This window comes from Puma concolor, chromosome A3, assembly GCF_028749965.1.
Source record: "Puma concolor isolate L17-30 chromosome A3, mPumCon1.1.hap2, whole genome shotgun sequence".
Classification (NCBI taxonomy): Eukaryota; Metazoa; Chordata; class Mammalia; order Carnivora; family Felidae; genus Puma; species Puma concolor.
Window position 1 is genome coordinate 96,089,986 of NC_141669.1, and position 25,603 is coordinate 96,115,588.

Below are 25,603 nucleotides of genomic sequence, written 5' to 3' on the forward strand. Positions count from 1 at the left end.
TTCACAAATAGGACTCATTTAAAATCCCATTCTTAGAAAGGAAACAATGCCTCAGAACAAACTCATTCCCTACCAAGTGATTGTGCAGAACCCATTGTGGCTACTCCTTCTGAGTCTGGCTCTCAGTACCAGGGACGAATGCAGCCCTCTCCCATCCTTGTTTAATCAGACCAAGCAATCCCACGTTAATACTGACACTAGCCTGTAAGTTCCCAGATGGGAAGGTGTCACAGTCATCTCTGAATCCCTGTGTAGGAGCAGGAAAGGAAAGAAACTGGAACCACCCGGTCAAACTGCTCCATAGTCCTTAATATGGCCATTCAATTAATTCGGCCAAATTTCAGTGTTTCCCTAATCGTAGTTTTCACGTATGTGGGCCATGCTGATTCATTTAATAAAAAACTCCCATCACAATAATTCCCAGAATGTACATGCACTGACCAAGATGGCCAATTCAAGCTGAGAAATGAGTCTTCCAGGCCTATCCCACATGATCATGGTCTTGGTCAGAAAAACGTCTTCTCTCTTATCCATAATCTGTACTGGCTGACTATGGAGATATTACAATGAATTTGGGGGGGGCGTACCTTTGTAATGTGGGATGAAAATCATTTATATGTTTCCCAGGTCCTTTCTTATGACCCAATATGGGGTGGGCTGTCAATTAATGAAAGCCATAGGGAAGGTATTATGGCAGAGTCACCTATCCTCCAAACCAGGCAGAAACCACCAGGGCCTTGAAGTAGGGAGGGGGCATATTTCCCTGCCACGCAGTGATGAATTTCAATCACTGCTGGCTTGTGCCAGATTCAAATTGGCAACCCACAGAGATGAAACACTTTCTATCCCATTACTCATGCCTGGAACGATCTGTTCCCTTGAAGACTGGCTTCCTAGGTGAAGGCGAGGGAATGGATGGTCACTCTGAGATGGTTTAAGTAGGGTAAAAGGTATGAAAGGCAAGTGTCCAGCCAGAGAAATGTGCGGACATGGTGAGGGAGCTATATAACCTCCTTGTGCTGGTTGGGGGTGGGGAGAGGGGGCGTTAAAACTTAAAGGGAAAATAGAAGGCATTCATCTAGTAATGAGTCACTCAGTTTCACTCAGTTCAATGGCTGCAACACTATTGCTCTGCTAAGAAAACAATGCTCTTAGGGCTCTATAGAAATTCCTCCTAAAACATTTCTATTTGGCTCACCCTGTCTCAGTCATCAGCCTAAAACATTAAATCCAACGAAATGTTGAAAAGAAAAAAATAATTTAAGATAATATAATTCCACATTTTAATTTTCAAATGTCCAGGCCCATCCCATGTGGATTATGCTCTTGAAAACTTTTGACCACACTTTTAAGATTTCTAAAACTTTTACTAAATCTTATTTGCTGAACTAAATCTTGACTAAGACCTTCTCAAGAAGGAGTACAGTAAGCAGCAGTAAAAGTGTTTCTTCAGAAGTCAAAATTCGGAGGTATAATAAACAATGCAGCCCAGTGAAGCAGGTACCAAGCATCAGCTCCACCTGCCTGGTAAGTGGCTGCCTTCCTGGACCAGAGATGTGAACAATCCATCCCCTGCTGTGCCTTGAAATGAGCCACGGCTCTGTGTTGTGGGGGTGGGTACATAGCACACCAAGATCACGATAGAAAAGGTTACTACATGTAAGCAACAATTGCAACTCATACTAACCTGGGAAGTCATGATAAGATTATTTTTAATGAAACAAAATGTTTTTTTTCTGGCCTTCTCCCTACTTGGAGTTCCAGGCTCTGGAGATTCCTGGGGGTGAGGGTAGAGAGAAGCTCCTGGTACTCAAAAAAACACTGCTCTTGATAACCAGGTGACAGCTCCGCATTCCTCCCCTCCTGGTCCAGCCACAGAACTCATGCCACCAGAGGGCTGGCTGAAGGTGCCAGAGCCCTATGAGGGCTTCTCCTGGCCTCGTCGTATGGTCTCTCCATACTGGAAGGAGTGTCAGCAGTCACTGTAAAAGGGCGGCATCTCTCATCCTTACCCGGATCCGACACAGAAGTTTCATCCTTATACTTGGTACCTGCAGCTCCTTCTCCTGGGATCAGCACAACTCTATGGAAGCTGTGTTTCACTGAGTTATAGAAGAAGCCACCCTCTCTGACCCTAAGGCACTGTCTTTGTGCCAAATCTGTAGGTCTTTGCTGTCATTCCAAAGGAGTCCAATCCTAGGATCTGTACCACAAAACAGACCATCTGGTGGCCATCCCAATGATCCTCCAGATCGGCTCGGGCACTCTTATCTTTAGAGTGGACAGACCGTGCCCTGCAATGCGTTGGGCCCTGCTACCTAAAAACTCACGCTGGCCCTGGATGAAATATATATATTGGGAATTGCTTCAAAATGATAAGGAGGAAGGGGAAGTGATGGGGGCGGGGGGGGGGGGGGTAGAGATCCAAAATTGGCCAAGAATTGGAAATTTCTGAAGTTCAGTGCCAACTATCTGGGAGTTCAGTGCTACTCAACGTGTGGTCTGAGATAGGTGCCCATGTAGTAAGTGCAGAGACTGACAGAGGCATTCAGCAGTTTTACAGCAATTGGACAGAGTAATTCTGTGTCTGTTAAATCTAATAATAAAATAATTGGACTTGAATCTTATCTGTCTTTGTTTTAAATTCATTTTTAAGAAATTCACCTTTTATAAAACTATCAGCCTATGATGGGTTAAAAAAAACAAAAGGAGATAAGGTCTGTCAGCCCCACAGAACGAGAAGCCCTGCTTCATCTGGTCCTCTCCACTTTTGTATATGCTCGATATTTCCCATCATAGAGAGTTAGGAGGGGAAAGAATTGCTACTGATTTTCAGTCTCTACTCAAATATAAATTTAGAATTTCTTGTTTATTTTACAAATATAGAGATGAATGTAGAACTAAAGCAACCTTGGGTACAGTCAGCAGGTGCCACGAAGGTGGGTCTTGGTGGAACCCCGCCCCCGCCCCACCCAGCAAAGTGGGAGCCGGGGGCAGCAGAATGATGTGCTTCCTGCAGCACCGGGGTTGCCCAAGCTGTTGATTTAAGCACCGTATCTAGCAACTCCTTGGCTAACCTTTTGGAGAATTTAAACCTTCCACTTTCCTCTCTCACAATGTACAAACATCAGCACACTAAGGGAATTTTTTTTTAACTTATTTAAATGGAAGTGTACACAAATACTACGAGCCTACATATGGAAGTAAACTTGACAAAATCATGCTTTTCCAGTTAGAACATGGCCGTGTGTACACACACATGTACATTTCCATTTTTAAAGTGAAATCTAGGTTCTATTTTTGTTTCTTCTCCTGTTTTGGTAGAAAAAGCATCCCAGGGTTGCTCATTTTAAGGTTAAGCCTGTGCCACCCCCCAGGGCAGCTAATATGGTCCTGTTAATCATCCTGACTCCCCACAGAGGAGTTTAACAAACCCAGCTTAGGACCCAAACATCTCAAACTCAGCCAGCTCTACTTTCTCTGTCCGCTTTGTCTGACTTGTGAATGCCCACTTTTGCCTAAACAAAACATCAATGGAAAGGGGAAATCTGCTTTTGAGGAAGGAAAAAGGAAACAGAAATATGCTGGGAGTTTGACCCTAGGCCGCCTGTGCTGAGACACAGCACACAAGGTGTCCCTGTGGGGTCTGTCATCCAGGGATCAGGCCACCCCTGTGTCAGGTTTCTGTGCAATAACCACCTGAGGGAAAGGGCTGCAGGGGAGCCTCCACAGGGCGCCCCTGTAAGGGCATGAGCGCCAGGCTCCCTGTAATTAAGAAGCAGCCTGCTCCCGAGAAGACAGCGCGGCCACCCCATCTGCCACGCCCGCGAGAGCTGGCACAGAGCCTCCATGCCTGCTGCCGCCCGGCTACCCACCGCGTCCTTGGAGACCGCCTTTGATGGAGCGTTGATGCCAAGCTTTTCCAGAGGATAGACAATCTGTCGTCGCGGCCGCACGGGAACCAAGTAATGAAGGGCGGATGTCAGGGAGTGGGCATAGGAGCTCTGGAACTGAAAGACAGCGATCTCTGTTTTAGGGGAGAGAATGTCAGAGCCGCGCAGCACAGACGCCTGAGTGCATGCGGCTTTACAAACACAAAAGTCTGAACTCGGCCAAACGGGGGAGGGGGAAAAGTCGGCAAATAAACAAACATACTCTTCGAGCAGAGGAATGAATTGTAGATAATGCCTGACACTAATGAAGATAATTACGAGAGTAATTACATTACTATCTCTGTGGGAATGACAGATAAACAAGTGGTTTGGTTTATGGGATTTTTCAGTACAAGTATTTTCCCCAGGAGGATATTCTTCTCCATAGTGATCATGAATCAGCTTGATTTGACCCCATTAAGCTGTGTTATCTGCGTCCTGTTAACCTTTGCGTGTTTGGCACAAGCTGCTTTAAGAAGGCACATAGATAAAAATGTCTTCTGAGAGGAGGCTGAGTGCAGATGTGGAAATCTTCCTGTCTGTGAAAGTCACAGCCACTTCAACTGGACTTTTGCTGATAAAACAAGCGCTTTAAAACAAAAAGATGAGATCAGAAAGTGGGGTGCGGGTGCAGAAATTGGATCCTATTATTTTGACTTATATTAATGCTAAATTATGAGCTGGATTTATGCTTACTGAAATAGACTATGATAAACCATGTTTTAGGAGAATGCGTCAAAATATACATTTTACCCCACTTTTAAAACTTGGCAGAGAAAACTGAACACGGTGATTTTTATTTCTTTCACATTTATGAACCCCCTCAGGGGTTCTGGTGAAACTAACTCAGGGTATTTCAACCATTTAAACCTCAAGAGTTAAACTGTGAATCCAAAATTTTAGAATGTTTATTGAATTTAAAATGGAAAGCAAAACAAATAAAACTGAACTAAAATTAGGTGTAGTTTAATAAATAAGATGGTTTACATATGACTTATTGCTGTTCGAAAAACAGCCCCCAGGCATTTCTAAGAGCTTCTAAAAGGGATTTCTAAAATCCTTCACCATTGAACTTCACACCCTGATTGTATACACTGAAAAATAGAGCCCAGGAGTTCCTAGCCAGAATTCTGCTTTTATGCCTGGAGGATCTCTTAATACATGTCCTCACAGGAGGGCGTGGAGAAAATCATCTTGATAAAGCAAGCCTAACATTCACTTTTATTATAGTCAACTGGGAATTTATAGCAGAATTTGGAACCTCTTTCCTAATTTATCTGGTACAGCTTCTTACACGTGTTTAAAGAAAGGTATGTGTGTAAATCACCTGCAAGTGCAGACTGTGAGGAAATCTGTCTCCAAATGTGTTTCTATATCCTACGTGAAATAGTGTATAACACATTCCAAATTCTATATGATTGAGATAAATATGTGAATGTTTGATGAAATGTCAAAGATATTTTTTTTTATTATGATGCAAAAGGACTTTCATACCAACTGGGCGCATGCAGGTAACATCATGAATAAAAAGTAAGAATTTAGTATCACATCCTGAAGGTCACCACACTGGCCACTGGCCAAATGAATAGTAAAAAGAAACGGGGAGTTGGGGGGAGGATCAGAATCTTCCAGAATTGTTACCTTTCTATCTCCTGAGGTTCAAATCTAGGGCGTTCACATGGCTACGGCACCACACTTTGATAGGAAAAATGATCATCACTAGAGCATATTGTGCATCTCACTGAAAATCCCTTCCATGTTTTTTCTTCTTCCCCATTCCCTCTTTTCTTCCCCCAAAGGCTTTTGTTAAATAAGATGCATTGGCAAAATTATTGTTAAGGGAATTTTACTGATATGCTTCAGACTGGTTTGAAGTTTAATAAATAAGCTTACTTTAAAAATCTGCTTGGCTCATTTGTGGTAACAAAGAAAAAATGTGACCACATCAAGGATTCTGGGAAGAGCATGAGAAAGTTTTTGGTCATGAATGGGATATGATGGGACAACTAGATGGTCTAGTGATTGAACCTAATAGCTTCTCAAATCTGTATCAGGCTGAGGACCAGCTGTCAGTGACAGGCATGTGTACATGTGTGTGACTTTTCTAGGCACTGGGATGCAGCTTTGAACAAGACGGACACCTCTGCTTTCATGGCAAAAGGCATAATTTAACTAGTGGAAAGTGCTCTGAAGACTGAGTGGGATAAGTAGAGGCAAGATGGAAACAGGAAGAAGAGCTTGCTATCTGTGCACTAGACCTTATACACTAGATAGTGCTTACTACAAAGTATGAGTCTTCATAAGTATAACATGCTAGGGAGACTTATACAGGTATTTACTACATAAAGGCTATGTCAGCACCACACATCTCCACTTTTTATCCATCACTCTTATGGCGGTGGTTATAGTGCCTATTTGGAATGCCGTGATAGCACAGCAATCTTATAGGACTGAACTGATTTGTTCTGTGAGTTCAAACCAAAATGCTCTTTGTTTAAAGAGCATGATAGGATCATTATGGCATTTCACTAATGCACCATAAGAAATCATTTGACTTTCATGTCCCTTAGAGCATTTTTGCAGACTTTCCAGTCTCTGCTTTATCAATATGGAAAAGCCAACAAATTGTTCTACTAATTATGATTGTGAGTGTTTCAGACATTCAGTCTTCTGGACTTTCTCTATAGTGTAATAAAAGGGCCAAACTCAATATGGCCATTTGAAATTCATAGCCCTGTTATAATTCAAATCCATTGATCAAGGAAGGAATAAAATATGGCACACAACACGAATGACATCGTGAATGTGCTGGAAAAGTGCATTATGATATTCTTTTACCTTGTCTTCCCTGGATTGTGGGTAAACAGGATAGTAGAGACAGGACTTATAGCTTAAACGGAGGATCTCCTTCAGAAAAAACTTGGTGTAGTGCCGAAAAATAGGGTTCAGGACAAAGTGATACAAGTGCCCATGTTCTTCCCGTTGGTGGTGACTGAAGTAGATGAAATCTTCAATGTTGTAATGGGATCGTATGTACTCTATATCCTAAAAAAGAGGTGGGGAAAGGGCATTAAAGGATGTTTTAAATAAGTGGCATGCATTTTATGATAAGAAAAATTTTTAATTACTTTAGGTATAGTAGTAAGAAATGTGCTTATCTCTCCAGTGATTTACTACCTCATTTTGATTGTTCAAATTTTTAAAATTGAAAATTAGGTCTTCTGAAAGTTCTGATGGCTTGTCTCTGAAGGATGGCTACACAGCTTTGGAATTTGTTCCTTAGAGCCGTGGCTGCTAAAAACCCAGAGAGCCTTGAGTCTCTGCTAGGGACCAGGGGAAAGGACAACACCTTTTTCCCAGTGTTGGACAAGCACAGGACAAGCTTGTCAGTGCGACTGACTGAGCCTGTACAAAATTCAGCAGTGGGACAAGCAACAGCCACCAACGTTCTCTGGACTCATTACTATTCTCTCTTCACTATTAATGTGGAAACATGTCATCTCACTGGTCACATCCTTCGACTGGCACGTGTGGTTAGACTGATCTACAGGAAAACTGCAAGGCTAGGCCTCGTCCATAGGCATTCCCTAAACATCTTATGCTTCTGAGGTATTTTATTTTTACATCGTGGAAGGTAATTTTAAAGACTAGTGAGTGTTTACTTATAAAAGAAAATATCGGGCACTCTGCTCCTGCTTCTATGGGTCTAGTTCTGACCACCACTCTTTGGCCCCCGCACTGTGGGTGGGGAAGCAGGGGCTCAACCATGCTAACTGTGTACTGATTCAGCCTGTCTTGCTTCACTTCCCAGTAGTGGACACTGTGGGGTGGGGTGCTGTTCTGAGTGAGTGTGACTTTCTTTCATGACAAGAGTAGTAAACACATCTGATATGCATGAAACATCAAACTATATGCAGATTGGAAAGCACCTACTTATATTTCTTCTTATTTTACACGGTAGAACTGTCCTAAAAGCATACTTTCAAAAAGAAGGATTGGAGAATGCAAGGAACTTGAGTTGCTCTGTGATTGGCAAAGCTGGCACTAGAAAATTCAGGAAAACTGAAGTCTGTATCCAAGCCTATCAAGGTCCTTTGTCTTTAAAGCTTCTGCTATAAAGCACAGAGGAAATGGGGCTCAGGATAACCAGGGAAGTGGTGGTATCTAAGGGCAATTCTGGTAATGCCTGACCTTTCCATCTGGGCTGACCCTACAACTGCCTTAGCACCTAAGACCTTTCTTTAATTACCAAGGAGGCATCCCTCATTATAAAATAAAATGAGTAATAAGCGTAGGGCTGAGAAATCATTGAAAAACAAGAAGCAAAGGGCCAACAGATGTTATTGGCTCAAAACAGCAGATGGGCCATGTGCACCTAATTTTCTTCCCATCCCAAACCACTTAAAATAACAACAAAAAAATTTTTTTTAAATAATGAGGTGGTGGCATGATGGGGGATGCAGAAGTAAGATAGTTTTCTTCACCTTGGAAGAAAACATGTCAAAGTTTTCTAACACTAGCTTACACCCTCTTACCTTGGGCCCCTCAAAGGCCTACTGTCTGCCAGGATCATCTACACTCAAGGCCACAAGAGGAAGCCAGACAACTGATGCCACCTCCCAATTTGACAGAGGGCTGGGTAGCTCTCCTCATGACTGAGGGACGCAGGGGAGAAGCAAGAAGCACAACTGTCGAGGATACTGAAGCCAGCCAGCCATGCTAATGTTATAATCTTTCAGGTACGACATGGTCAGACTTCCAAGGAAAACTGACAAATGCAAAAGATCAGAAGAAAGAAACATACAACTTCCTCTAGGGGGACACAGAGGTCAGTCAGGGAACGGAAGAGAATTTTTTTTAGAAAAAAATTCTATTGTATCCTCAGAGATAACAAGAAGGACCTTGCATATAACATAACAAACAAGCTGCTACAAAAAAGACTTGGAAGTTAAACATAACGAACCCTCAAATGACAATTCCAATAGAAGGCCTGCATAACAGAATGGACAAGGCTGAAGACTGAATTACAAATCCAGAAGACAAAATCAAGAGAATCTCTTAGAATGAAGAGTAAGAAGTACAAGAGAAGGGATGCCTGGGTGGCTCAGCTGGTTAAGCATCCGACTCTTGGTTTCAGCTCAGGTCATGTTCTCATGGTTCATGAGTTCCAGCCCTGTAGCAGGCTCTGTGCTGATGGTGTGGAGCCTGCTTGGGATTCTCTCTCTCTACCTCTCTCTCTCTGTTCCTCCACTCACCCTTGTGCTCTCACTCTCTCTTTCTCAAAATAAGTAAATAAACTAAAAAAAAAGGAAGTTAAAAAAAAAGAAGTACAAGAGATAAAGAAATGAGAAGAAAGTTAAGAGACAGTGAAGGTGCAATTCCAAAGGTCCAATATCCTTGAATTAAAAGGAATTCAAGAAGAGGAGAATAAATTAAAAGGGAAAAAATGATGAAATCATAGAGGAAAGATATTCCTATGACTCAGAAAAGGCGTAAGTTACTTTTTGGTAAAATTTCAGAGTTTCAGGGATAGAAAAGAAACAAACTAATTCTCAAGACAGAAAGCAAACAAATATACATTTATTTATATAACATTACATTTTATCAGTGACATTGGACACTAGAAAACCATGACAGTAAAAATGTCAACAATCTGTTGAGAGGTAATTGGCATAAACATTCCATATACAGCCTGATGAGTATTAAAGGGTGAGAACAAAATAAAAACTTCTTGTCTATGCATGCACTCAGAGACCCTACCACCTATCACCCTTTCTAAAAAAATCACTCAAGGGGCGCCTGGGTGGCTCAGTGGGTTAAGCATCCAACTTCAGCTCAGGTCATGATCTCATGGTTTGTGAGTTTGAGCCCTGTGTTCGGCTCTAGGCTGACAGCTTGGAGCTTGGACCCTGCTTCAGATTCTCTGTCTCCCCCTCTGTCTGCCCCTCCCCCACCCACACTCTGTCTCTGTCTCTGTCTCTCAAAAATAAACATTAACAAAAATTTTTAAAAATCATTCAAAGATACATTGAATCAAAAAGAGAAATAAACCAAAGAACAAGTATAGTGTAAGATACATTAATGGTTAATGGAATAAAGCCGTATGGTCATCTCAATAAATGCCAAAACATATTTGATGATAAAATTCAACACTCATTCATAATAAAAACTTTTAGTAAACTAGAAATAGAAGAGAATTTCCTTATAGCTTGATAAAGGATGCCTCCCAGAAACCTGCAGCAAATATTATACTAAATGGAGGAAAATACAGAATCATTCCCATTAAAACTAAGAACACCACAAAAGTATCCATTATAAACATTACCATTCAATGTTATTCTAAACATATAACAAAACTGGAAAAAGAAATAAGACATAAATATTTTAAAAATAAGGCTATTTTCCAAAGATGGCCACAAGATTAACTTGCATCCTGCATGCTCTTTGGCAGACTGACCTTGCCACACTCTCAGCATCAAGAGGTGGAGTCACTTTCTCCATCCCTAGAATCTGAGCATGCCCTATAACTGCTTTGGTCAAGACAATGTGGAAGAAGTGACACTGTGCCAGAAAAGAGATTCAATTGAAAACTCTCAGAGCTAAAGAGACTTCAAAAAGGTGGCTGGATATAAGATCACAAGACAAAAAGTACTATTGTTCCCACATACCAAAATAAACACTTAGAACAATGAAAAAAAAAGTATCTCTTTATAATACCCAGAAAAATATAATTTTTTTACATTTATTTATTTTTGAGAGAGAGAGAGAGAGAGACAGAGCACAAGTGGGGGAGGGGCAGAGAGAGAAGGAGACACAGAATCCGAAGTAGGCTCCAGGCTCTGAGCTGTCAGCACAGAGCCTGACCCGGGGCTCGAACTCACAAACTGTGAGCCTAAGTCCAAGGCTTAACTGACTGAGCCACCCAGGCACTCCAATACCCAGAAAAATATAAAACAAGTAGAAACAAATCATAAATGTTCAGGGCTGTATCAGTCAGGGTCTCATCAGGAAACAGATGGTATGTTCAAATTAGGATAACTGGAGGTGGGTTAAAACAAAAAGACTACTTACAAGGAGGGGGCAGGGAAACCAGTAGGGGACAGTGTAGCAGCAACTGCAAGCTAACACCACCTTAGGTGGGTGGCATGGGAGGTGCTAGTTACTGGAATCCAAAATGAGAGGGTGCTGGAGAAAAGGCCACCTTGAAAAGCTCAGAAAACTCAGTGGAAAGACCAGCCAGCTGAGGGCATCCCAATCTCACTCTCCTCCTTTCCTCTCATCAGGGTTCCCCTTTGGCCAAATCCAATTAGAGTCAGAGAGTAAACAGAACAGAGCAGAGAGTAAACCTACAGGGGCAAAGTATCTGGCACAAGAAAGCTGTACGTGAAAAGCCACAAAACTTTACTGAAGAACCCGAAATAATTCAACACCACCACCACCAATTCAGAAAGCCATGTTCCTAGAAAGTCTCAATATTTCATTATTTATTAAATTTTTTTAATGTTTATTTATTTTTTGAGAGAGAGACAAAGACAGAGGCAGAGAGAACAAGCAGGGAAGGGGCAGAGAGAGCCAAAGACACAGAATCAGAAGCAGGCTGCAGTCTCTGAGCTGTCAGCATACAGCCTGACTTGGGGTTCAAACTCACGAACCACTAGATCATGACCTGAGCCAAAGCAGGACGCTTAACCAACTGAGCCACCCAGATGCCCCGAGAAAGTCTCAATATTTTAATTGTTGATTCTGCCTATATTGTTCTACAAAAACCACAAAGGTGCAAATAAGTTCATTTAGTAAGTATTACAAGGCTTATCTGGAAAAGGAAATATCTAATTAAAACCAAGAGAATTTAGAAAAAAAGACAAATGAGAGAAGACTCCCCTATCAGATAGCAAAGCACATAATAATACAAGAGATATCAACAAGTAAATCCACAGAACAGAAAGGAGGGTTTAAAAATAGACACGGGCATATGGAATCATGTAAAGGTGACATTTTAAGTCAGCAGGAAAATAATGAACTACTCAGCAATAAATACTTCGGAAGAATTGGCTGTGCACTAGGAAAAAAAAATTACTTGTCCAATTGACCATACACACACACACACACACACACACACACACACAGTGCATGTAATTAATTATGTGCAAGCAAGAATGTAGGAAAGAATAAATGCCTAACTATTAACAGTAGTAATTCTTTGGGGAGCACTGGGACTTTTTTGTTTGTTTGTTTTTTGTTTTGTTTTGATTTTTTGGTGGTGGTGGTCCTGGTGGAAGGTTATTTGGAAATTTTTTTAATTTTTTAATTTTTTATTTTAGAGAGAGAGAGAGAGAGAGAGAGCATGAGTAGAGGAGAAGGGCAGAGAGACCCAGAGAGAGAATCTCAAGCAGATTCCATGCTCGGGGCAGAGCCTGATGTGGGGGTTGATCCCACAACACTGGGATCGGGACCTGAGCTGAAATCAAGAGTCAGAACGCTCAACCAATTGAACCACCCAGGCACCCTGGTTATATGAATTTATAAAATGTGAATTTTTCATATATTCTCTGTAATATTTTAAATAGTTTAAACTGAAAAAATGGGAAACTGAAAAATCAACCAAGCAGATGATGAAGTCCTTAAAAAAAGAGGCATTCATATTAAATAAACAAAAACGAAAAAGAGGTATTGTGTGCTAATTCATGATATAAAAAGGCACAATCCAAGAAATCAATGTCTATTTTGCAATTTACCATTTCATCTCTGATCACTGCAATGCCGACTATTTGTTCTGCAACTTCAGCTACAAATGCTTTCAGTGATGTTCCATCCTGAAAAGATAAGCATATATTTTAAGGCCCTTAAAATATAACCATCAAGGTTTGTGTAAGCAGTCAGTAGTCGGCTGTCACTAACAACAATGACGGTCAGAGCCAACATCCTACCTTTGGACCATGTACTAAGTTAAATGTCCTCCCTGTGTTCATTGAACCCTCACTCCTATGAATATTATCATTTTCTCTATTTCACTTACCAGAAAATAAGGCTTGGGGGGCTGAGTAACATGCTGAGATTTCCAGTTAGTAAGGGCTGGATCTGTGATTCAAACCACAGTCCCTTTGACCTGGAATCTGTTTTCCTTAGCTCTGCATTAGTGGTTCTCAAATATTGTGATCCCAGGACCCCTATTCCCTGAGGACCCCAAAGAGCTTGGTTTATGTGTGTAATATCTATCTATCACTATTTTCTATATTAGAAATTAAAATTGGGAAAATTTTGATGTTGATTCATTTTTGTTGAATTTACTAATTAAAACAAAATTCAAAATTTGACAAAAATATTTAGAGAGGAGAGTAGCATTGTTTTATATTTTTTCAAATCCCTTTAATGTCTGGCTTAATGAAAGACAGCTGGATGCTCATATCTGCTTCTTCATTCAATCTGCTGCAATATGTTATTTTGGTTGAAATATACAAAAAAAATCTGTCTTCACAAAGATACAGAGCTAGAAAACAGGGAAGTATTTAAATAATCTTTCAGATAATTATTGATATTCTTCTCTGATGCTCAACAAGTGGTACTGTTTTAAAGATCAGTTGCAGGGTGCCTGGTTAAGCTTCCGACTTTGGCTCAGGTCATGATCTCACAGTTCGTGGGTTTGAGCCCCACGTCGGGCTCTGTGCTGACAGCTCAGAGCCTGGAACATGCTTCCAATTCTGTGACTCCCTCTCTCTGCCCCTCCCCCTCTTGTGCTCTGTCTCTCTCAAAAATAAATATTAAAAAAAATAAAAAAATAAAAGATCAATTGCATTGTGGAAGCTGAAACCATATCAGTAAACTTTGTACTCACGTGAGTACTTTTTACCTATGTGTGATGTTGTAACATCCTGTTTTATCTACAAAATATTGGCTCACCAAGCTTACACAGATTTTCCAAATGTTGACTTATGATAAAATATCAAAGCATCAGGGGTGCTGGGTGGCTCAGTCAGTTGAGCGTCTGACTTTGGCTCAGGTCATGATCTCACAGTTCGTGAGTTTGAGCTCCACACTGGGCTCTGTGCTGACAGCTCAGACCCTGGAGCCTGCTTCAGATTTTGTGTCTCCCTCTCTCTGCTCCTCTCCCACTCATGCTCTGTCTCTCAATAATAAATAGATGCTAAAAAAATTAAAAGCATCACATTTGGTGACATTGCCACCAGCCTCATCAGAAAAACTTTTTAAAATTTTTGGAAGCTGTGAAGCTCATGATGAAAGATACTGATTTTCCAAAATTCTAATTTTTTTATTGAAAGCTTGGATATTATCACAGGGAACAAATACTGTCAGTTGTTCCCTTGGAGTGACAGCCTTGCGTCTTTCATTTTTAAGACAATGTCTGCCAAGTATTCGAAACCAAGACCGAATAACCATATTTTGTCTGCCAGCTGTTCTTTCAAGTAAAAGTGGTGTTCCATGAGAACAGGGGCTAGTTCTGCATGAAAATCAAACAATTGCAGAAATGCTCTTTCTTGAAACAACTAACATACTTTAGTCTGCAGTAGGAGACCTTTATGTGCACCTCGCATTTTGCCACAACAGAATATTGAAAATAGTAATTTTTACCACTTCGAGTGAAACTGGCTTTTCTTTTTCTTTTTTTATTGAAAGTTATATTGAGATAGCTGTAGCCTCACAAGTAGTTGTAAGAAATGATACAGACAGGGGCGCCTGGGTGGCTCTGTCAGCTGAGCGGCCAACTTTGGCTCAGGTCATGATCGCACGGTTAGTGGGTTTGAGCCCCATGTTCGGCTCTGTGCTGACAGCTCAGAGCCTAGAGCCTGCTTCAGATTCTGTATCTCCTTCTCTTTCTGCCCCTCCCCTGCTTGCACTCTGTCTCTGTCTCTCTCTCAAAAACAAATAAATGTTTTTTAAAAAAAAAAAAGAAATACAGAGAAATTCCTTCTACACTTTGCCCAGTATCCTGTCATAGTAAGATTCTGCAAAACTCTAGCATAATATGACAAGCAGGGAATGCACATTGATGTGTGTGTGTGTGTGTGTGTGTGTATCAAGTTCTACACAATTTTATCCATGTGTAAGTTCATATATCCACCAGTACAGTTCCAACAAAAGATCCCTTGAATTACCTTGCTATAACCACACCCATCTACTTTCTGCCTTCCTCTGGCCCTTAACCTGTGGCAACAAATAATCTCTTCTCCATTTCTAAAACTGAGTTATTTCAAACATGTAATGTAAGTGGAATCATACAGTATGTAACCTTTAGGGCTTGGCTTCCCCCACCCCAACTCAGCATAATTCTCTGCAGATTCATCCAAGCTGATGAATAAACCTACAGTTCATTCCTTTGTATTGTTAAGTACTATTCCATGGCATGGACACGTCACAGTTTACCCATTCACCTGTTGCAGGACATCTGGGCTGATTCTGACAGCTTATGAACATTCGCGTACAAGACTTCACTTCTCTGGGATAAATGCCCAGGAGTGCAATTACTAGGTCATATGGTTGCTGCATTTTTAGTTTTTATAGACATAGCCAAAATGTCTCCCAGAGCATGGTAGCATTTTACATTCCCACTGGCAACATGTGAATGATCCTGTTTCCCTGCATCCTCCCCAGTATCTAGTGGTACCACTCTTTTTGTTTTGGCCATTGTGTTGCTGTGCAACAATGCCCTCACTAGATTTTCTTTTCCTGATGTTAACATGAGTGAATGGCGATGAAGAACTCAACGAACTCTGGTGCCGCTGCTTTGATTCACACTGAGACTCCCAAGGCTGTGCTCACCACTGCGTTTGCACCATTGGTGTGAAGATCAATACAGTGGAAAAGGAAAATACTTTCTTATTCATATTACAGAAACATTTTTTTTTGTTACTTCATGGACGCCCCTGAAAATTTATGTCTCAGAGGCCCCTATGGCTCCTTAAACCACATTTCGAGAAACAGGGCACTACATCACACTGCATTAGCAGGCCAGGAGGGAAGTAGCAAAAAAAGAAAAAAGAAAAAACAAACAGATCAATACAAACCAAAACAAAAAAACATGTTCTGGAGAGAAGTTTTCTTTTAATCTGCTACCTTATCAAATACTTGTTTGATAAATATTAAATATTTCACTGTGTTCAGGTGTTAGGTGTCTCCCTCTGGATGACCTAAAACTTAAAGTGCTTATTCAAAAGATCCAACAGCTGGAAACCTTCCCAAATGACAGTGGAAGGAAGAAATAAATTGTGGAATATTCATGCAATGAAATACTTTACACCACAATATGTGTGAGTCTCACATGTTGCTGAGCAATAAAAGCCTGATATCGGAGCACATACAGTACAATCCCTTCAAATAAAGTTCAAAAACAGGCATAACTAATTTATAATCTTAGAAGTCAAGGTGGTATTAACATGAGGATAAAGTAACTGAATGGGAGCATGAGAGGAACTTCAGGCAGGCTGGGTTAGTCTTCAGGCAGGGGTTAGTCTGTTTCCTGAAACAGGAGCTCATTACATGGTGTATTTGAATTGTAAAATCTATCAAGCTGTTCATTGGTTATAGCTCAATAAGACTTTTTTTTTTTTTAATAAAATTTATCAAAAATGTAACAGCATTTCTCCAACTACATGTGCTGTTCCATGTCTGGTTAAGTTAACTGTCATGGTCCTCAAGAAAGCAGTGTTAACATAAGGACTCCTAGAAAGAGAATCCAACATTTGTCATACAAGATCTTTCCTAGCTCATCCATTCCCTGAGGACATAGCCAGCTCAACAAAAAAAAAAAAAAAAAAAAAAAAAAACCTCTAGACAGAATCACCATCCAGTAGGGTCAAATGGAGTTCCATCAGACTGGATAGGTCTGATATCCAGTGTTGCTGGTTAAGCACCAAGCACCACAGGTTCCTGAGCTACCATTCCCAAACCTCAGTCAGATCTTCCTATTCCAAGCCCTGAGATCTATCCTGTTTCAGGATACTTGTCTGGATCAAGTCCAAATTTTCTATCTCTGTGATAAAGATTTAGAATATCTGACCAGCACTCTGCCTTGGGGCCACCAGTGAGGAGAACACCCTCACTTTCTTAAACCCCAGTTTCCCAGGTTTTCTTTTCTTGCTCCCATCTTCCAACTCCACCTCTGCCTCCCCACCACACAATTCTCCAACTGAGATCCAAGGAAACCTCAAGGCTGAAACTACATGGGTCATAATGGTCCCATATCACGAGGGAAAGGAAGCCAATCGGGTCATAGTAGGTACTTACAGGGTCTCTGTGAGCCTCATTGTATTGCTTTAAATCCTCCAATATACTTTTATTCAGCATGAGAGTGCTAACAAGGTTTTCAACACCAGGAGTATCCAACAAAGAGGCTAATCTTATTTTAATAGACCTGGATGAGGAGAGATACTTTTTTTTAGGTTAAGGTACTAAAATATATATCCTCCCCCTCAAAATGAACAGAATTATAATGTATCACATATACGTAAAATAATATTCAGCAAAAATGTTCATGTAACATTAGCGTTTGATTAATTATAAAAGTAACTCATTTCATTCTAGAAATGTATTTTCATTAACCAGAGAGAACACAAAGTTACACTCTAGATGCATTTATTTTGAAATGTTCCATCCAGTCTAAGATGGAAACATAGGAAGATCCTGAATTCATCTCCTCCCACAGACACACCAAATGTACTACTACATATGGAATAATTCCCTCTGCAAAAGACCTCAAAATTAGCTGAATGGCTCCTTCACAACAAACAATAAAGGGCCACATCAAGATGGTAGAAGAGGCAGAGATTCAATCTTGCCAAAAAACCTCACTCTAGCACAGTGACCCACGATTGGGAGAGATCTCACAAATATGGAGCTGCTATTTACCCTCTCTCTGCCTCGCTAAAACTCTGAGGGGTGCAGTCCACACAGGGGGCTCTCTTTGATCACCTGGGTCTGGGAGCCAGGGAGGCTTGTGTTCTTGGGTCCCATGGGGCTGTAACAATCACAGAGGCAGTTCTTGGCAGGCTACCACCCCTAGGGCACTGCACAGGTTGCAGACTGAAACACACCCTGGTCTTCCTGTGAAAAAGGCCTATGTACTTGTCCTGGAGCTGCAGACTGAGGGGCAGGCCTCAGGTTTGCTACACATCTAGCAGCTATGGAGTGTCCAAAGAAAGTAGGCCAGAGGGTGCCAACTTTATGCTCTCCCTTAGCTTTGCTACAGCTTGCCAGTAACTCCCAGAAAAGAGCTTATACACTTGTCTGAAGCCCCCAAATTTTTAAATATCACCCAAGATGCAGCTCCAGGTCACCTGATCTGGAGATGAGCAGGATTTATGACTGTAGTGCCACAGAACTGTATATATTTGAATACTTTGAAAGCTGCTGCATGAAGGTCTGGCTTAGAATCAGCCTGGAAGTAGGCGCTGAATGAATGCTCTCTTTGAAACATGGACAGTCTTGGTACTCTCTCAATAAATGGGACATATCACGAATAAATCAGGCTGCTTAGACAATCACAAAGGATAGAAAAACAACCAAGAGCTAGGACAAGTTTAAACAATAGGCTCCTCCTTCCCTCCTTTAAGATTGGGAAAGGTAGCTGTTTTGCCTAACACATAGAAGCAAACACAGAGAGTCAAACGAAATGAGTAAACAGAAATATATTTCTTTTTTTCTTTTTTATTTTTTTAATATGAAATTTATTGTCAAATTGGTTTCCATACAACACCCAGTGCTCATCCCAACAGGTGCCCTCCTCAATACCCATCACCCACTCTCCCCTAACTCCCACCCCCCATCAACCATCAGATTGTTCTCAGTTTTTAAGAGTCTCTTATGGTTTGGCTCCCTCCCTCTCTAACTTTTTGTTTCCTTCCCCTCCCCCATGGTCTTCTGTTAAGTTTCTCAGGATCCATACAGGAGTGAAAACATATGGTATCTGTCTTTCTCTGTATGACTTATTTCACTTAGTATAACACTCTCCAGTTCCATCCATGTTGCTGCAAAAGGCCATATTTCATTCTTTCTCATTGCCATGTAGTATTCCATTGTGTATATAAGAACTCACCAAACTCCACACCCGAAAAACAAATAATCCAGTGAAGAAATGGGCAGAAAACATGAAAAGACACTTCTCTAAAGAAGACATCCAGATGGCCAACAGGCATATGAAATATGCTCAATGTCGCTCCTCATCAGGGAAATACAAATAAAAACCGCACTCAGATACCACCTCACACCAGTCAGAGTGGCTAAAATGAACAAATCAGGAGACTATAAATGTTAGAGAGGATGTGGAGAAATGGGAACTCTCTTGCACTGTTGGTGGGAATGCAAACTGGTGCAGCCTCTCTGGAAAACAGTGTGGAGGTTCCTCAAAAAATTAAAAATAGATCTACCCTATGACCCAGCAATAGCACTGCTAGGAATTTACCCAAGGGATACAGGAGTGCTGATGCATAGGGGCACTTGTACCCCAATGTTTATAGCAGCACTTTCAACAATAGCCAAATTATGGAAACAGCCTAAATGTCCATCAACAGATGAATGGATAAAGAAATATGTTTCAAATGGAAGAACAAGATAAAACCTCAGAAAAAATCTTAATGAAATGAAGATAAGTAACTTACCTGATTAAGAGTTCAAAATAATGGTCATAAGGATGCTCACCAAAAATGGGAGAAATATGAATGACCACAGTGAGAACTTCCACAGAGATAGGATATACAAGGAAGTACCAACCAGAAGTCACAGAGCTGAAGAATACATTAAATGAAAAATACACGAGAGGGGGTTACTAGCAGACTAGATGAAGCAGAAGAAAGAATCAGTGATCCAGCAGACAGGGCAGTGGAACTCATCTACACAGAGCAGGGAAGAGAAAAAGGAATGTAAAAAGTGAAGACAGCCTAAGGGTACCCATGGGACAACATCAAGCAGAAAACCATTCACACTATTGGAGTCCCAGAAGAAGAGAGAGAGAGAGACAAGGGCAAAAAATGTATTTGAAGAAACCATGGCTGAGAACTTCCCTAACCTGGGGAAGAAAACAGACATCCAGATCCAGGAAGCACAGAGTGTTTCAAATAAGATGAACTCAAAAAGATCCACACTAATAAATATAATTAGAATGTCAAAAGTTAAAGATAAAGAGAGACTCTTAAGAGCAGGAAGAAAACAACAACTTGTTCTGTAGAAGGGAACCACCCTAAGACTATTAGCAGAATTTTCAGCAGAGTCTTTACAGGCTGGAAGGCAGTGGCAGGATACATACAAAGTAATGAAAGGAACACACTTCCAACCAAGAAGACTCTGCCCACCAACGCTGTTACTCAGAATTAAGAGATGAAGAGTTTCCCAGACAAGTAAAAACTAAAGGAGTTCATCACCACTAAACTGGCCTTACAAGAAATGTCAGAAAGGGCACTAGTTAGAAACTAGAAAACATATGAAAGTATAAATCTCACTGGTAAAAGTAAATATATAGTAAAGGTAGTGAATTAATCACTTGCAAAGCTAGTATGAAAGTTAAAAAACAAAAAAAAAGTAGTAAAAATAACTATAGCTTCAATTATTAGTTAAGGGATACACAAAGTAAGATGTAAAATGTGACCTCAAAAACACAAAACATGGGGGTGGAGTGAGTAAAAATGTAGTCCTTTAGAATATGTTCAAACTTAAATTGCTATCAACTTAAAATAGACTATTTTATATTATATATATGCATATATATAAATAGTGCCCCTTCTTTTCAGCTTAAAGGAATCTGTTTACATCTTGTCTATAAGAGACTCACTTCAGACATAAAGACATACAGACTGAAAGTGAAGGGATAGAAAAAGATATTCCATGCAAATAGAAGCTAAAAGAAAGCTAGGGTTATATCAGACAAGGCTATAGCTATATCACACAAAACAGGCTTTAAAACAAAGACTAAACTAAAAGACAAAGACATGGGGGTGCCTGGGTGGCTCAGTCAGTTAAGCGTCAGACTACAGCTCAGGTCATGATCTCATGGTTTGTGGGTTTGAGTCTCGCATTGGGCTCTGTGCTGACAGCTCAGAGCCTGCAGCCTGCTAAGAATTTCTGTGCCTCCCTCTCTCTCTGACCCTCCCTGCTCATGCTCTGCATCTCTCTGTCTCAAAAATAAATAAACATTAAAAAATTTAATAAAAAAGATAAAGACGGGCATTAAATAATGATAAAGAGATAAATATTTATGTGTATAGTATAGGAGCACCTAAATGGGAGAGATTTATAGCAATACAATAGCAGGGGACTTTAATATCCTACTACATCACTGGATAGATCATCCAGACAGAAAATAAAAAAGGAAACAGCAGCCTTAAGTGACTTATTAGACCATGTGGACTTAACATACAGATATACAAAACATTTCATCCAAAAGCAGCAGAATATCCATTCTTTTCAAGTGCATCTGGAACACTCTCCAGAATGGATCATATGTTAGGCTACAAAACAAATTTAAATAAATGTAAGAAGACTGAAATCATATCAAGCATCTTTCCAACCACACTGGTATGAAACAACAAAGCTATTACAAGAAAAAAACTGGAAAAATCACTAATATGTGGAGATTAAACAACATGCTGCTGGACAACAAATGAGTCAACAAACAGATCAAAAGGCAAGTTTAAAAATACCTTGAGAGAAATAAAAATTAAAATACATCATACCAAAATCTACTGAATGCAGCAAAAATAGTTCTTAGAGGAAGTTCATGGTGATATAGGCCTACCTCAAAAAACAAGAAAAATCTCAAATAAACAATCTATCTAACTTACACCTAAAGGAACTAGAAGAAGAACATATGAAGCCCGAAGTTAATAGAAGAAAGGAAGTCACAAAGATCAGAGCAGAAATAAATGAAATGGAGACTAAAAAGACAATAGAAAACATCAATGAAATGAAGAGCTGATTCTTTAAAAAGATAAACCTTTAGCTCGGCCTACCAAGAAAAAAAAAGAGGGCTCAAGTAAATAAAATCAGAAATGAAAGAATATGAATAATTACATGCCAACAAATTGGACAACCTAGAAGAAATGGATAAATTACGGGAAACATATACTCTTCCAAGACTGGATCATGAAGAAATAGAAAATCTTAATAGATCAGTAGTGAGGAAATTGAATTAGTAATAAAAAACTTCCCAACAAACAAAAAGTCAAGGGCCAGACAGTTTCACTGTGAATTCTACCAAACATGCAAAGAAGATTTAATACCAATCCTCAAACTCTTCCAAAAAATTGAAGAGAAGGGGATATTTCCAAACTCATTTTAGGAGGCAAGCATTACCTGGTACCAAAACTAGACAAAGACACCACAAAAAGATAAAATTAAGGGCCTATATCCTTGATAAACATAGATGAAAAAATCCTCAACAAACTATTTGCAAACTGAATTCAACAATACATTAAGAAGACCACACACCATGATCAAGGGGGACTTACTCCAGGGAGGCAAGAATAGTTCAATGTCCACAAATCAAATCAATCAATGTGATACACCACATTAACAAAATGAAAGACAAAAATCATACAATCATTTCAATAGATGCAGAAAAGCGTATAACAAAATTCAATATCCATTCATGATAAACTCTCAACAAAGTAGGCATAGAGGGAGCATACCTCAACATAATAAAGGCCATAAATGACAAACCCACAGCTAAGATCATACTCAGTGGTGTAAAACTGTCCTCTGAGATCAGGAACAAGACAAGAATGCCTACACTCACCATTTTTATTAAATACAGTGCTATAAGTCCTAGGCAGAGCAATTAGGCAAGAAGAAGAAATAAAAGACATCCAAATTGGAAAGGAAGAAGTGAAACTCACTATTTGCAGATGACATTATTTTACATATGGAAAATCCTAAAGACTTCCCCCCAAAACTGCTAGAACTAATAAACAAATTCAGTAAAGTTACAGGATACAAATTCGCTACACAAAAATCTATTGCATTTCTATACACTAACAATGAACTATCAGAAAAATTAAGAAAACTATCCAATTTACAATTGCATCAAAAGAATAAAATACCTAAGAATAAATTTAACCAAGGAAGTGAAAGACCAGCACACTGAGAATTATAATACATAGATGAAAGAAATTGAAGTCACAAATAAATGGGAAGTATTCCCATGCTCATGAATTGGAAGAATCAATATTGTTAAAATGTCTTTATTACCCAGAGAAATATATGGATTCAGTGCAATCCCTAAGAAAATTACAATGGCATTTTTCATAGAAATAGAACAAATATTCCTAAAATTTGTATGGAATCACAAAAGGCCCTAACTAGCCAAAGCAACCTTGAGAAAGAACAAAGCCAGAAGCATCATGCTCCCTGATTTCAAACTGTATTACAAAGTAACAGTAATCACAAAAGTATAGTATTGGCATAAAACAGACACATAGATTAATGGAACAGAATTGATTTCCCAGAAATAAACACATGCTTACATGATCAATTAATATGTGACAAAGGAAGGCAAGAACACACAAAAATCAACACAAAACGCATTAAAGACTTTAATGTAAGATGAAACCATAAAACTCCTAGAAGAGAACATACATGGTAAGCTCCTTGACACTGGACTTGGCAATGATATATTGGAACTGAATACAAAAGGAAAGGCAACAAAGTCAAAGAATAAACAAGTGGGAATACGTGAAATTAAAAATCTTCTGCAGAGCAAAGGAAATCACCAACAAAATGACAGGCAATCTACTGAAGGGAGAAAATATATATCTGATAGGAAATTATATATCTGATGAGGGGTGAATATTCAAAATATATAAAGAATTCATGCAACTCAATAGCAAAAAAATAATAATCATCTGATTTAAAAATGGGCAGATGATCTGAACATACATTTTTCCAAAGAAGACAGACGATCAACAGATACATGCAAATCAAAACCACAGTAAGATATCACCTCACACCTATTAGGAGGCCTATTATAGAAGAAAAGAAAAGAAAAGAAAAGAAAAGAAAAGAAAAGAAAAGAAAAGAAAAGAAAAGAAAAGAAAAGAAAAGAAAAGAAAAGAAAAGAAAAGGAAAGAAAAAAGAAAAGAAAAGAAGAAAAGAAAAAAGAAAAGAAAAGAAAGAAAAAAGAAAAGAAAAATAAATAACAAGTGTTGGTGAGGTTGCAGAGAAAAGGGATCACTCATGCACTATTGATGGGAATGTTAATTGATGCAGCTGCTATGGAAAACATTGTAGAGGTTCCTCAAAAAATTACAAATAAAACTACATATAATCCAGCAATTCTACCTCTGGGTGCTTATTCAAAGAAAATGGGGACACTAACTCAAAGGGATATATGCACCCTATGTTCACTCCAGCATTATTTATAATGGTCAGGATATGGAAACAAGTATCTATTGATGGATGGATGGATAAAGAGGATGTGGTGTGTATATACAATGGAATACTACTTAGCCATAAAGAATAATGTAATCTGGCCACTTGCAACAGCATGGATGGATCTTGAGGGTGTTATGTTAAGTGCAATAAGTCAGAGAAAGACAAATATTATATGCTTTAACTTATTTGTGGAATCTAAAAACCAAAACAAAGAAACAAAACTCAAAGATACAGAGAACTGAAAAGTGGTTGCCGGAGGGGAAGGGGTTGGAGTTGGTAAAATGGGTGAAGGGTGTCAAAAGGCACAAACTTCCAGTTACAAAATAAAAGTCATGGGCATGTAATGAGCAGCACTGTGACCATACTCAACAAGACTGCAGTGCATATTTAAAAGCTGCCAGAGGGTAAATCTTAAAAGTTCTCATCACAAGAAAACAAAAAGTATAATTCTGCATGCTGATGGATGGGAATTGGACTTACTGTGGTGATCATTTCACAGTGCATACAAATACCAAATCATTATGTTGTACACTTGAAACTAATATAATGTTGCATCAACTATACCTCAAAAAAAAAGATGACAGACATAAAAATAATAATAGTTGAGATATGCTTTATTTCATATTTACTTCATGTGTAAAGTCAAATTCTTCCCCAAATGTTGAAAGTATGTTAAGAAGTGGGGTGCCTGGGTGGCTCATTCAGTTAAGCACCTGACTCTTGGTTTTGGCTCAGGTCATGATCTCACAGCTTCATGGGTTCAAGACCCACATTGGGCTCTGCGTTGGTGGTGCGGAGCCTGCTTGGGATTTTCTCTCTCTCTGCCCCTCCTCCACTTGTGCTGACTCTCTCTCAAAATAAATATATAAATTAAAAAAAAATTAAAACAAAATAAAGCGTGTTAAAAACTTAAGAGATGACATTGAACCTGGGCTGGCTTCATGAGTCTTTAAATTCCTAATGATTTAATCTTTGATTTTGTGTTTTTACATGAAGTCAAGAAGACAATGGAGCGTGTCCAGGGGTTTGATGCCACAGCTCATGCATGATACCTACCTCCCACCATCGCTCCATGGCTTCTCTCCCACTTGTTTCCTGCCTCCAGAACCTTGGGCCCCACAGGGCCTCCCCATCCCTACCCCGTGACTACTGTGGCCCTCTGACAGAAGTGACAACTGGATTGCATTGGTGGGGGAGGCCCACATGCAGCCATTATGCTCTACCTTCATGGGGTCCTGGACACAGGCATGGGGAGGGTGGAGTATCAGGTACAAGCCCCATTGAGTCTCTAGTTAGAGCAA

At 39.7% G+C, this 25,603-nt stretch overlaps 1 protein-coding gene across 4 annotated transcripts in view; it reads right to left on the minus strand.

Annotated features, from left to right (window-relative positions):
• Positions 1–25,603, minus strand: part of CFAP61 (cilia and flagella associated protein 61) — a 287,953-nt gene that overhangs the window by 149,619 nt on the left and 112,731 nt on the right. For 3 of the 4 annotated variants that reach the window (XM_086701573.1, XM_086701575.1, XM_025932336.2), the window contains 4 exons: positions 17,172–17,298; positions 12,668–12,745; positions 6,771–6,977; positions 3,876–4,010 (listed from right to left, as the gene is read on the minus strand). In XM_086701573.1, the coding sequence (XP_086557699.1) occupies positions 3,876–4,010; positions 6,771–6,977; positions 12,668–12,745; positions 17,172–17,298 (547 nt within the window). The remainder of the gene's footprint in view (positions 1–3,875; positions 4,011–6,770; positions 6,978–12,667; positions 12,746–17,171; positions 17,299–25,603) is intronic. The other variant, XM_086701572.1, reaches the window with a different exon arrangement.